A 13,195-nucleotide genomic window follows, 5' to 3' on the forward strand; every position below is an offset into this window, starting at 1 on the left:
AAAACAGTATGACATATTTCAATACATTTCACTTTTAGATACAAATCAAAGTAAATCTGATAATTCATTAAGACATTCAGTCAGATGGAGGTAAACTGTAATAAACAAATAAACACATAAACTCAAGTCACAGTTCAAATTAAAAAGAAATCAATGCACAAAAGTGAGATTTTAAGGACTTTCTTGTTAGAAACAAGGTTAAGAAGTTATCGACGGATAAAGATGTCTCGTAATTCATCAAGATACATCCATCGGGGAAAAAATCAGTTTATCAAATTCTAACCAACCATTAATGTTATACAGTTTACAGTTATTAGACAAAGCAGAAAAACGCTCCCAAACAGTAATTGATTTATAATATGCAGTTATGCCACCCCTACAACATGCATCATTTGAATTCCATAATTTATTATTAGAACATCAATGTACAATTAGGGTGCATTAAGCACTCTACTTTGAAAAGAGAATGTAAACAGAAGAAACATGTGCTCAATGAGAGAAACGATAGTCTTTCACGCAACATTTGCTGCCAAAATTCACTCTCAAATTTTTATTGCGAATGGTGACTGTGTAGTATTGTGAAGAACGTTGCTGAAAGAAGGTGACCTAGAGCATCAAACATAAAAAATCTCTTAGATGTATAGTGAAGAACTATTTCGTTCAACATAATTTACATTGCAGAAGTAAACTCAATATTGGAGGAGTAGATTTTCATAGTCAATTGTGGATGAAACAAAGTGAATGTGCCTTCTACATGGAATTTTTGAGTAGCTGAAAAACGTTCTTCGATTTACTGTCAGTTTTCTGGAATCTTTCGAAACGCGCATGTTCTGTGAGAACGTGAGCATTAGTTATTCATCAATATATGTATTTCGTACTAATCAGCAGCGTGTGTTTGTGGCCATCAATGTTCAGTGATAAGAATTATCGTTTATCGCTCAAAGTTCGGCGTTCATTAATCTGTTGTGTGAATTAAAAAGAATAATCCTAGAGACGATTCAGAGAACATTATGAGTTCCAATCATTAGTTTAATAGATGGTTCATTCCTTATCATAAAGATCTCTAAAGAAGACAATATTGGTATCAATAATAACATAGGATTCATATAAATGCTTTCGATCTTCCGTTTAACTTGTTATTTTTTTTTTTTTTTTCATCTTTATTAACGTGTTTTTTAACATTATGCTAGTTCAACACGAGAGAAGGTTCAGCAGAAGGCTGAGACCCAGGAGAAATACGGTCAGCAGAAGACTGAACCGATAAAAAAGAGATAACTGTCAATCTAACATTTCAAGCTTATATCTATACATAGTACAATTTAGTAAAACAGTTTCGTATCCGTGGGCTGGCATCAATGTCGTCGTCATATTGGGCAGGATCATATACTGCTGTACAAGTTGGCATCGTGTAGAAAACTCAGTAAAGCAGCAATAGTAGTTGCATCGTCGCGTAGTACCTCTTCGATGTTGTCAGAAAGGCCATGTATTTGTCGCAGATGTTCGTATATGGGGCAGGCACAAAGGACATGGTCCACAGAGGCTGGGATATGACAAGACTCGCATTCTTTGTGGAAGGGACCGCCTCCCATATTGTGCGATATTAGGGTGTGTCCGGTTCGTAAGCGAGATAGTATCCTTTGGTCCTTGAGAATTGGAAGGTCTGACCAAGTAGTGGTTGTGTTTTTAATCTTCCGAAGGAAAAGCGTTCTTGTGCGGTACCATGAATCTTCCAAATGTTGACGGAAGATAGATTTGATCCACCGTTTAAGGTCCATGAAAGGAACCTCTGAAGTATACCGTTGACCTGAAAGGCCCGATCTGGCAAGATGATCAGCCATTTCGTTCCCTGGAACTCCGCAGTGCCCAGGGATCCACATGAAAACCGTGTCAGGTAGTGCGTACTTCAATATTGCTTGAATCCAAGGGTGCGTAGGCGAATCTGACTGTAGCGCAGATATTACGCTGGCTGAGTCGGTTAGGACTAAGATCGAACGGTCCGAAGGGGTGGTAGCAGCGATAAAGGCAGCTGCTGCCTCGGCGGAAAATACTGAACACTGTGAAGGCAGGCTCATACTTACGTCCGGGATGTCACCGGCCACCCCTATGCCGACACCGGCGCTTGTAAGGGATCCATCTGAATACCGAAGAGCAAAATCAGAATAAGAAGTTTGTAGCAGCTCTGCGACTGATCGTCGCAAAGCAGCAGAGTTGCTGCCGGCAGAAAAACTGTTCTTTATTTTATTGTCGATTTTTGGTGGGACGGAACGCCAGCTCCTGTCTCCGAGCCAGTGAACCCTGGTAACCGGCGGGAGACTTAAGTTGGCTGCCGTGCTTAGGGCTCTATTCCCCTCATCAAGGAGAAAGACCCTGTCTTCGCCGGCTGTCTTGCTGAGGAATGCTACCGTTTTGCGGCAGATGGAGGCGCGAATAAAGATTCGAAATGGAAGAAGCCCAGCTTCAACGCAAGCGGAATCTGATGGTGTTGATGGAAGCAGACCAGAAATTATTCTGATGTAGGAGTTATAGACTGGGCTGAGAACTTCGACCAATCTATCTATCGCTATGCTAGTAAGCTCCAATCCGTATACAAGCCGACTGTCAACAATGGCATGGGCGACTCTGAAGCGGATTTTTCGATTGTTTGATCGATGCGGGCGGGAAATGGATTTAATCAGGTTTAACCTAGATCGACACGCTGACTTGACTGTATCAAAATGTTGACGGAAGGAGAGAGCCCGATCTACTGTTACTCCAAGAATACGAACAGTCTTACGAAGCGGAATTGGTTGACCGTCTATCGTGATATCCGGGCCAGTTATCCTATGTCCGGATGGACAAATGTGGCAACGGATGCTCTTACTGGCGGACAGTTGGAAACCATTATCTGATGCCCATTTCGCTACCGATTTGACTGCGGTTTGAGCTCGGATCCGCGTCATAGTAGGAGTTGATCCACAAACAACGATAACTATATCATCCGCATAAACGAATACATATATGTTCTTCGGCAGACGGGAGAAGACGCCGTTCATAGCGATCAAAAAAAGAGTTACAGCTAGCACAGAACCCTGGGGAACGCCTGTTTCTTCAGGGAAGGATGATGACTTTGTGTTCCCAATAACTACTTGGAAAGCTCTATCGGCAAGGAAATTGCGCACAAAATGCAGGGTTCTTCCACCTATGCCCCAAGCAGCCAGTTGTTCCAGAACAAGTGGGGTCCACGTTCTGTTAAACGCCTTAGAGATGTCAAGTGAAATTACTTCGGCATGATTACCTTTATCGTAAGCCTCCTTAAGGACATCACTGAGACCTGCGAAGTAAGTAGATGTTCCTAAACCTTGGCGAAAGGCATGCTGACGGAAGTCCAATAGCCCTTTGGCTTCCAAGTGATATCTTAGCCTTCGATTTACCATTCTTTCCATTACTTTTCCGGCACAGCAGGTCAAGGATATTGGTCGAAACTTAGTTGGATCGCGGGTGGGGATGTTAGCCTTAGGTATAGGGACTACTAAACTTTCTTTCCAAGCAGGAGGGAAATCATTATTGACCCAGATCTTGTTATAAAGATCTAACAGCGCAAGTTTTCCGACACTGGGAAGGTTTTTGAGGAGCGGATAACCAACTTCATCGGGACCCGCTGACTTACCATTGCTCCGACTAAGCGCGAAGGAGAGTTCTCTGGCTGAAAATGGTTGTTCCATTTCAGGATCGGCAGTGTTAGGTGGAATAATAAAATTCTTGATAGTGGAAGTGGAAGGTTTGACAGAATTAAGAAAGTGGGTCTCGTAGCTTTCAATGGCAGATAGGCTGGCAAAATATTTACCAAGTTCACTTGCAACTGCTTCTGGATCAGACATGGCCTTCCCTTGCACTTGTAGAGTGAGCGGTGTAGTTTTTCGCTTTCCATTCAAAGCATTCACTCGATTCCATAGTTCACTGGTAGTTTGGGATGCATTCATGCTCTCCAAAAAACTCTCCCACGTGGCCTTCTTAGCATCACCGATGATGTTCCGACATTCTAGGTGGAGCTTGCGATAATTCTCTAAGGTAAACTGTCTGTCCGGATGGTCAAGTGGAAGCCTTCGAAGTTGACGCAGCGCTTTTCTGCGGGCTTTCACAGCAGCCTTGGTTTCATCAGACCACCATCGAAGGGCCTTCCGGCCAGGGGTGCAGCTGGTGAGCGGAATAGTGGCCTTAGCGGATTCAACTATGGTTGAAATGAAGTCACCCATGTTTTCAGGAGGACTGTTGCTAAGGGCGGAACGGATAAGCAGATCGTACTCAGCCCAATCGGCTTTCTCGTACTTCCATCTGGGTCTTCTCGTGTTCTTTGGAATGGCCGCACCGTTAGTCAAAGCTATTCGGATTGGATAGTGATCACTACCATGAAGGTCAGAACTTACACTCCACTGAATGTTTCTGGCGAAAGAACACGATACTGCGGTGACGTCAATTTCGCTGGAATAATGACCATTGAAAAAAGTTGGTGAACCATCGTTTAGAATCAACATGTCTTCCTCTTCTAAGGCGTCAATTAAGTTGGTGCCGCGCGTATCGGCCTTGGGGGAGCCCCAGACCGGATGGTGACTGTTGAAATCACCAAGAAACATTCGAGGTTCGGGGAGGGCTTGAAGACAATCATGAATTTGACCGTGAAGATTTGGAATTTTGCCACACGGTAGATAAGCGCAGGCTACTGAGACCGACGGGGAACCTAGTATCTGTATCCCAACTATAGGAAGGTCGGAAGGTAGATCAAGAATTTTGTGGGGAATTCCTTTGCGAATTCCAATTGCCGCGGAGTGTCGTTGATTTGCTAATCGTTTGACTGTCCAAGAATATTGGCCGCCGAGCGTGCGCCCCATTTCATCGGCAGATATATTATTCGTTTCTTGAAGGGCTAATATCCAAGGTTGATTATTCTGGATAATCAATTCAAGATCGCAAAGACGAGACCTGTAGCCATTTAAATTCCATTGCAGAATGAAATTATGTGACGTAGGGAGAGCAGGAACCGGAAAACTTGAGAGAGAAGTTTCTTTGGAATTAGTTGAACCGATGAAATTGCTGGATACAGACCCCGACAGAGCTCCACCGAGCGTAGGTCCCGATGTGGAACCCACAACTGGCAGAGGTGAAGGAGCTGCGGTAGAAAAGTAGGTTTGGGAAAAGCAATTGGGAGGACATAAGGTTCTAGTAGCTGATTCCAACGGAGCCCCACCAAGCGTGGGACCCGGCATGGGATTTACTACTACCGGAATTTCGGGAGCTACGGCAAGACAGTCGTTTCCAACGGGGCTGCTAGGAAACCTTATCAAGGAGTGCTGCTGTGAGTTCGAGAGCGAAGAAGAACTGGGAGACGTACCAAAAAATGGATTGACATAGGTTGTTGAGGCGGATAAAGATTTACCGGGTGCAGGGCCCGAGAAGCGGTCAGCTGTTGACAGGGTTGGTCTGCTGATTCCGGGCGTGCAGTTTGGCATTACTGAGCAGGCAGGATATCTTGATGGAACTTCGTTATGTACAGGAAACGACGGGATACCTCGCGAGTTCCCCGTGCATGAAATTGAGAACTGAGAGAGATCGGAATTTGAGACGGGTTGATGTTTGATTGAAGAAATCGTCCTGGTAACGGTTCCGGAATTCCCAGGTGAAATCCGTGTTGAGCGATTGTAACGAGCGTTGTGTAACAGATCATACAGTCTGGCGTCGCTTGCCTCCGGTCCCAAGGCCGGAAAGTATTCAGCATGTGACGCCGAGGATGGCTGGCATGTTGGAGTGTTGTGGTGTTTTCTTTTCGAGTTTCGACTTGACGGATGCTTGCTTCCCTCGTTGTCCTTCGGGTCATTGGGCGTCCCGAGCTTCACCCTCTGCTTGTTAGCAGGGGCAGAGAAAACAGTTTCCTGTGGCTTGCTTCCCACGCTGTCCTCAGGGGAATAGGATGTTAATCCCTTTTGCGTCCCTCTTCCAACATTATATGAGTGACAGGGGTTGTTCGCCGGTTCCGGTTCTTCCAAAACTTCCGCACCGACGGGGCCCTGACTGCCCAGATAACTAGTTGGGGATTTCGGGGGATAGGCACTGTGTCCCTTATGCGTCCCGATAACAACAGTTACGTCCGGATGCCGGGGGTTGTCCGCCAGTTCCGGTAGGGGTGTAGCGTCCGCACTGACGGGGCCCCGGCTGTCCGTGACCCCTGTTGTCGATGATTTATCCGTGAGAGAAACATTTGGAGGTTGTTGTGTGTTGACCGATAGTTGCTCAGTCGATTCTTGAGATTCGATCGTCTCGACGCTAATTTGCGGAGTGAAGATGGCAGGAAGAAAATATTGTCGAATCGTTTAGGCCTTATTCTTGAAGAGGACTGAGCGTTAGTGACTGCTTCTACTGTTTGGTTCTACCACCTCTCTTGCGGTGCTTGTTTTTCCGCTTCGAGTTGGTGGTTGAGGCGTTTGAATCACCAGATGGACAACTGTGATCCGATGTGGAGTGAACCCTCTTAGTAGGGTTTGAAACTTGAGAAGCGTTGGAGATTCCGGTGGCTTTAGACGTGGCTGATAACATGCTATGATCGGATGCATTTCCGTCGTTGGTTTCATCACATGTGGAAGTTCTCTTGGCGTTCGGCGTAATATTAGAAATCCATTTGGATACCTGCACGGCTACTTTGGGGTTCAGACTGGGCGGTTTCATGACGGCAAACTCTGGCGATGTGGTAATTTGCATTTGTTCTTCCTGCACAATAGAGCCAGAAGTCGCCGCGGTGTGTTGATCGATGGTAGCTGATTTCCTGGTTAGAAGCTCGGCGATGGTGCGAGTTTGGTCCCTGATTTGCTTATCTTTCACTGTTAGAGCATTTTGAAGGTTCTGAACCGTTTCAGTTAGAGTTGCTACTTGCTTAACCAGCTCTCCGATGGTGCCGTGTTCTTTTATCGACTCGAGGCGGTCACTGATGGTGCGACTCTGCAGAGCACGTTCCATTTCGGCCATCCTCTTTTCTCTAGCTTCAGCGTCCGTCCGGAGTTTTGTAACAGTAGCCTTCAAACTTTCGATTTCAGCGTCCTTGCTAGCACTAACTACGCCCGAAAATGTGGCACAACTTCGACTTCCTACTTGCTGGGCTTCGTATTCACGTCGAGCCTGTGGATACGGAATATCCATGTCGACGCGAAGGTGTTGTATGGCTTGTTCTTTCTGGTACATTGGACAATTGCGACTGGAGACAGAATGATCCCCGGATTTGCATTGCTTGCAGAACGGCTCTTCCGTGCATTGGTACCGCGTTTTCGATGTAACGTGTGCACTGGTAGCTCCTTCCTGAGTCTGGTCTAAAGCATTTGTGGGTTCCTGTTCTTCCGGATGTATCTTGCAACATCGTCCGCATATACGCTGGGGGTTTGTGCAACGCTTTCCGGTATGCCCATACTCCCAGCAGCGAAAGCATAACATGGGAGATGGGTAAAAAAGGCGCGTTTTGCACCGCGACCAACCAAAAACGACGTGCTCCGGAATGACGGTGCCTTTGATGGTGAGTACGATAGTGGCAGTGTTCATGACCTTACCATCCGGTCCACGTCGCGTGATCCTACGCAATCCCTTGATTCCTTGGGAGGAGAGTTGTTGAAGCAAGTAATCATCTGAAAGACCTACTGTTTCGTGGTTGGTTACTACGCATTGCCTTTGATTAAGCCGTGGGTGCTCAATGATCCGGATCGGCGTTTTGTCTTGCAGTTGACTCATTCGAAGGAGGCGATTCACCTGCTCTTGGCTACGCACCTTCAACACGTAGGACATACCTTTATTTTCTTTGAAGGCCCCAAAAATGGGACCTCCGATGGCCTTTTCAACGGATAGCCGTAGAAGAAAGGGATCCTGAGGCATGGATCCAGCAGTCGCTTCCATTTTAAGATATTGCAGTTGTCCTGCAGTACCTTCACGGTCCATGAATTCCGGTAGCAATGCACCGGTGTAATCGCCGAGAACCCTGTTGCCTACTTTGCCAAATCCACCCCCGGGGCCCCCTGGGTCCCCTGGATGAGGGGGATGGCCGTTTGCCAGCAAGGCGCCGGCCGGCCGGAAAGGCTCACTCGGGGAAGACTCACCTGTTTATAAGTGGTCAGTCGCAATGCCGTTGAAAATCGATGTATCCCTTTGGGTTTTGAAGCTGATTATATTACCACCACTCACAAACTAGCAACACAAACACTCACGCCCGAATAACGACTCACGAACTTGATTTATCACTTAATATGCAAACGCCACTACCGAGTTTTTAACCACACTTTCGAGGGCACGTGGTTTTACGGGTCTGCAATGCGCCCCACAATAGAGACCAAACAAAAGATCAAAATGGAATCCGGAAAAAAAAACAATAGACGATTGCCCCGCAGTGGAGCACCCCGTCAGCACACTTCGAATTCACTGATGTGCTACTAATTGAAATTAACAGTACGGAACAACTGCGAAAGGCGACTGTACACGACGGCGGTAGGCTGTCAACTGATTTAACTTGTTAGAATAAAACAGGCTATGTGATTTTTTTTTTTTCATATTCAACATCTTATTTACATTAAAATTATTTTCGGCATGTTTGTAGATCACCTAATGCAAAGCTGAACACTTCCACTTTGCTGCGTATACTATGATTTGTATCGCTATTTATTTGGCTATGTAAATATAATGTAACTAATCCATTATTTCTATTTGTAGGAAAATACACGTATTTACAATTCCATTGACCGATGATTTGTTGAAAAATGAGCATTAAAACTGACATAAACTCGTTTAATGATGTCAACTACAAAACAGATTCAAAAGAAAACCATGCTAAACAATATGATCCCATCAACGGATACGTAACAAGCATAAACGAAACTGGCACACAGCAGTTTCCAAAGACGTCAGAAGCTATACAAGAAAAAGATAATCTGAATGAAAGTGGCGATGAAAGTCTTGGCGCAAAACAAATCAAATCGGTTGTAGTGAATTTCAATTCTGGTACTATGGCTAAAAGCACAATTCAAAATCAATATGTCAGCAACACTTCACCTCATGTGCAAACGTGGAACGATCGTAGCGGTCACATAAAAATCAAAATCATTCTATTATCACTTGTAATATTGACGATAGGTTTTACAGTCGGATATATTGTTTCCGGTATAGTGATTTGCAAAGACAACCAACAAGCTTCTCGTAGTAATAATAATATTTGTTTAACAGAAGAATGCGTTAGAACAGGTATGATGTAAAGCTTCTTATTTAAAATTTATAGTGGTACAACTTAACTTACGAATCGTTTTTAGCATCTTCTCTATTGGCAGCAATGGACCGTACTGTGGATCCTTGTAAGGATTTTTTTCAATTTGCCTGTGGTACGTGGAATAAGAAACATGTGATACCAGAGGATAGAAGTTCCATAAGCACATTTGAGGTAATTTGGAAGCTTATCGTAAAGATTAAAATAATTATTTTGTAGGAACGTGTACAGATTTTAGTGATAAGAAGAGGAAAGTTTGATTTTAAAATTTTATATTGTTGTTGTAATTTTAGGTTCTTGCTGATCAGCAACAAGTTATACTTAAAGGAGTTCTGGAGGAATCAGTGGACGTGAATGATAATCAAGCGACATTAAAAGCTAAAATGTTCTATAAAAGTTGTATGGATCTACGTAAGTATACCGAAGTATATCAAATCAGACGTTGGTTTGAGCCGCTTTTTCCATGCCAATCGTTACGCTGCTGAAGGTGTCTGGGGTTTATGGTCGGTCAAGAATCCTATCGTACCGTCAAATGGGGTGACTTGCAACACTTTTCAACTTCAAAGCTACATGGTTACTTACTTGATACTTGATGGGCTACAATCCGCTACGTTGAATCTACGCCGAATGGATAATTCTTCTCCACTGGACTCGGTCCTGAGCCAATCGCTTCCAGTCGCCCTGAACGTTAAGTGCCCTTAAGTCCTCTTCAACTGCAAAAAGCCAACGTGTGCGCGGCCTACCACGAAGCCGACGGCCTCGTCCGGGTTCTCTACTGAATATTATTTTTGCTTGTCGTTCTTCCGGCATTCGTACCACGTGACCAGCCCAACGCAGCCTGCCGTGTTTTATGAGCTTGATAATATCCACTTCTTTATATACTTGGTACAACTCATGATTCATGCGACGCCGCCAGATGCCATTTTCTTGTTTACCGCCGAGTATTGTTCGCAGCACTTTACGCTCAAAAACTCCAAACGCTTTCCGGTCGACCTCTTTTAACGTCCAGGATTCATGGCCGTATAGAGCAACCGGAAGGATAAGAGTCTTATATAGAGCGAATTTTGTTTTCGTCTGCAGGCTACGGGACTTAAGCTGGTTACGGAGCCCGTAAAAAGCCCTATTTGCAGCAGCAAGACGCCTTTTCACCTCGCGAGTAACATCATTATCGCAAGTCACTAAAGTACCAAGATACACAAATTCTTCCACTACTTCAAATTTTTCACCACCTAGCACCACTTCACTACCAACGTCACGATTGGAACCACGCTGTCTACCAGCGATCATGTACTTAGTTTTGCTGGTGTTGACGGTAAGTCCAATCCTCGCTGTCTCCCTTCGAAAAGGCACGAATGCCTCTTCTACGGCTCGACGATCAATTCCAATTATATCGATATCGTCCGCAAAGCCCAGGAGCATATGCGACCGGGTGACGATGGTACCGCTTCTTTGCACGCCCGCTCTCCTTATAGCTCCTTCGAGAGCAATGTCGAACAAAAGGTTCGAAAGCGCATCTCCTTGCTTCAATCCATCTAAGGTTACGAAGGAGGTTGAAGTCTCATCCGCAACCCGCACACTTGATTTCGATCCATCCAACGTTGCACGAATCAGTCTAATCAGTTTCGCCGGGAAACCGTGTTCTACCATTATCTGCCATAACTCATTTCTCTTTACTGAATCGTACGCCGCCTCGAAATCAATGAACAGATGATGAGTCTGCAAGTTGTATTCCCGGAACTTATCAAAGATTTGACGCAAGGTAAACATTTGATCCGTCGTTGATCGGCCCTCACGAAAACCAGCTTGGTATTCGCCGACGAAGGACTCCTCCAGCGGTCTTAATCTGTTGAACAGAACACGCGACATTATTTTGTACGCCGAATTGAGGAGCGTTATTCCTCGGTAATTGGCGCACTCCAATCTGTGGCCCTTCTTATACAGAGGGCAGATGAGGCCCTCCAGCCAGCTAGCAGGCAATTCTTCTTCCTCCCATATCCTTAACAGAGTACGGTGCAGTATTTCGTACAGCTGCTCACTACCGTGCTTGAAAAGTTCAGCCGGGAGCTCGTCTTTTCCAGCAGCCTTACAGTTCTTCAACTCCTTAATCGCTCTTCTAACCTCATCTAGCGTCGGGGGCTCCACAGCTTGTCCATCGTTGCTGATGATTAATCTGTTCTCTGACGCGCTCGTGTTCTCTCCAATCAACAATTGCTCGAAGTGTTCTTTCCACCTGGCAGCCACCAAGATTTTGTCTGTCAGCAAGTTACCTACGCGGTCATTGCACATGACGGGAGACGGCGCGGTTTTTTTTCCGTACGCCATTGACAGTTTCGTAAAATCTCCGCATATCGTTTTGTTCGATGCTGTTTTGCGCCTCAGTAATGATGTCTTCTTCATACTGCCTTTTCTTTCTGCGGTGAATTCGTTTCTCGGCTGCTCTAGCTTCCTTGTACCGCTATCTATTCTGCCGGGTACCGGACACTAACATCCGACTTCTGGCAACATTCTTCTCATCCGTCACATTCTGGCACTCCTCATCAAACCAACCATTTCTGGGTCGTCTCTGAGCAGTACCTATCACCTCTCGCGCTGCTGTGCTCATCGCACCGTGGATAGACTCCCACAGATTGTTGAGGTTTTCGCTTACGTTGTATCCCCTTATCCGCTCATCAAGCTTCCGGCGGTACTCGTCTGCTACACCTTCTGTTGATAAGCGCTGGATATTGAAACGCAACGGTCGTTGTGTTCTTGTGTTCGCCACGGTAGACAACCGTGCACGAATTTTACTAACAACGAGATAGTGATCAGAGTCGATGTTTGGGCCTCTAATGGTCCTCACATCGATGACATCCGAGAAATGCCGACCGTCCACCAAAACGTGGTCTATTTGGTTGCAGAGCTCGCCATTTGGGTGCATCCAGGTGTGATTTCGGATGTCTTTGCCTGCAAAGTAGGTGCTGCTGATGGCCATCCCTCTAGCTGCAGCAAAAGTTATTAGTCTTAGGCCGTTGTGGCGGAGTTAAGGCTCTCCGTACCAATTATAGGGCGGAAAAAATCCTCTCTTCCGACCTGAGCGTTGGCATCCCCGATAACAACTTTTACGTCATGTTTTGGGCACTCTCCGTAGGTCTTGTCGAGACAATCATAAAACGCATCCTTTGTGTCGTCGGGTTTATCGTTTGTCGGCGCATAGATGTTGATCAGACTGTAGTTGAAGAATTTGCCCCGTATCCTCAATACGCAGATTCGTTCATTAATCGGTTTCCACCGCATAACACGCTTCATCTGCTTCCCGATCACTATGAATTCGACGCCATGCTCTGCCTTATCGCTGCCACTATGGTAGATGTTGTATTTGAAAGCTGTGTTGGCGACGGGATCCACCGCCCTGAATTCACGTTCTCCAGTTCTAGGCCATCTTACTTCCTGAATAGCAGCCACGCTCACTCCAACCTTCTGCAATTCACGAGCCAAAAGGCTCACTCGTCCGGGTTCATTTAACGTCCTGACATTCCAGGTACCGAGTTTCCAATCATAGTCCTTATTTCGTTGCCAGGTCGGTTGCCGAAAATATCGTTCGTTATTTCTCCTTTCTCCATTTTTCGTGGTAGGTAAGAAATTCGATATGCTACCTTACCAGGGTCGCGATACCTACATCACGATGGTGGGGCTGCCACCTTAGGTGTAGCTGACGTGATACAGCATTTCATACTCAGCCGCTGGATGCCAGAACAGACGCTGTTTGAGCCGCACCTCCTTGGTGGACAGACGCTCGAAACGCACCTCCTCACTCTAGCTGATGTCAGAAGGATAACAGTGCCCAGGCTGCACTACCAACTAGGGTAGATGTACCAATAGTGGAGGTACTAAGCACGATTGAACTTCTTTTAACCGCCTAAATTCAAGAAGCGCAATTAATGTACATGTTAATGTTGTAAC

At 45.6% G+C, this 13,195-nt stretch overlaps 1 protein-coding gene across 6 annotated transcripts in view; it reads left to right on the forward strand.

Annotated features, from left to right (window-relative positions):
- Positions 1 to 543: 543 nt before the first annotated feature.
- The window catches only part of LOC5566104 (endothelin-converting enzyme homolog), a 28,258-nt gene continuing 15,606 nt past the window's right edge, over positions 544 to 13,195 (forward strand). Inside the window, exons 1-5 of one of the 6 annotated variants that reach the window (XM_021839631.1) lie at positions 544 to 601; positions 682 to 840; positions 8,710 to 9,237; positions 9,303 to 9,430; positions 9,550 to 9,667. In XM_021839631.1, coding sequence (XP_021695323.1) covers positions 8,757 to 9,237; positions 9,303 to 9,430; positions 9,550 to 9,667 — 727 coding nt within the window. In that variant the 5' untranslated portion in view covers positions 544 to 601; positions 682 to 840; positions 8,710 to 8,756. Of the gene's footprint in view, positions 841 to 885; positions 1,082 to 8,509; positions 8,649 to 8,709; positions 9,238 to 9,302; positions 9,431 to 9,549; positions 9,668 to 13,195 lie in introns of those variants that run through there. The other 5 variants (XM_021839633.1, XM_021839630.1, XM_001650460.2 and 2 more) reach the window with 5 other exon arrangements.

This window comes from Aedes aegypti, chromosome 2 (genome assembly GCF_002204515.2).
Source record: "Aedes aegypti strain LVP_AGWG chromosome 2, AaegL5.0 Primary Assembly, whole genome shotgun sequence".
Lineage (NCBI taxonomy): Eukaryota > Metazoa > Arthropoda > Insecta > Diptera > Culicidae > Aedes > Aedes aegypti.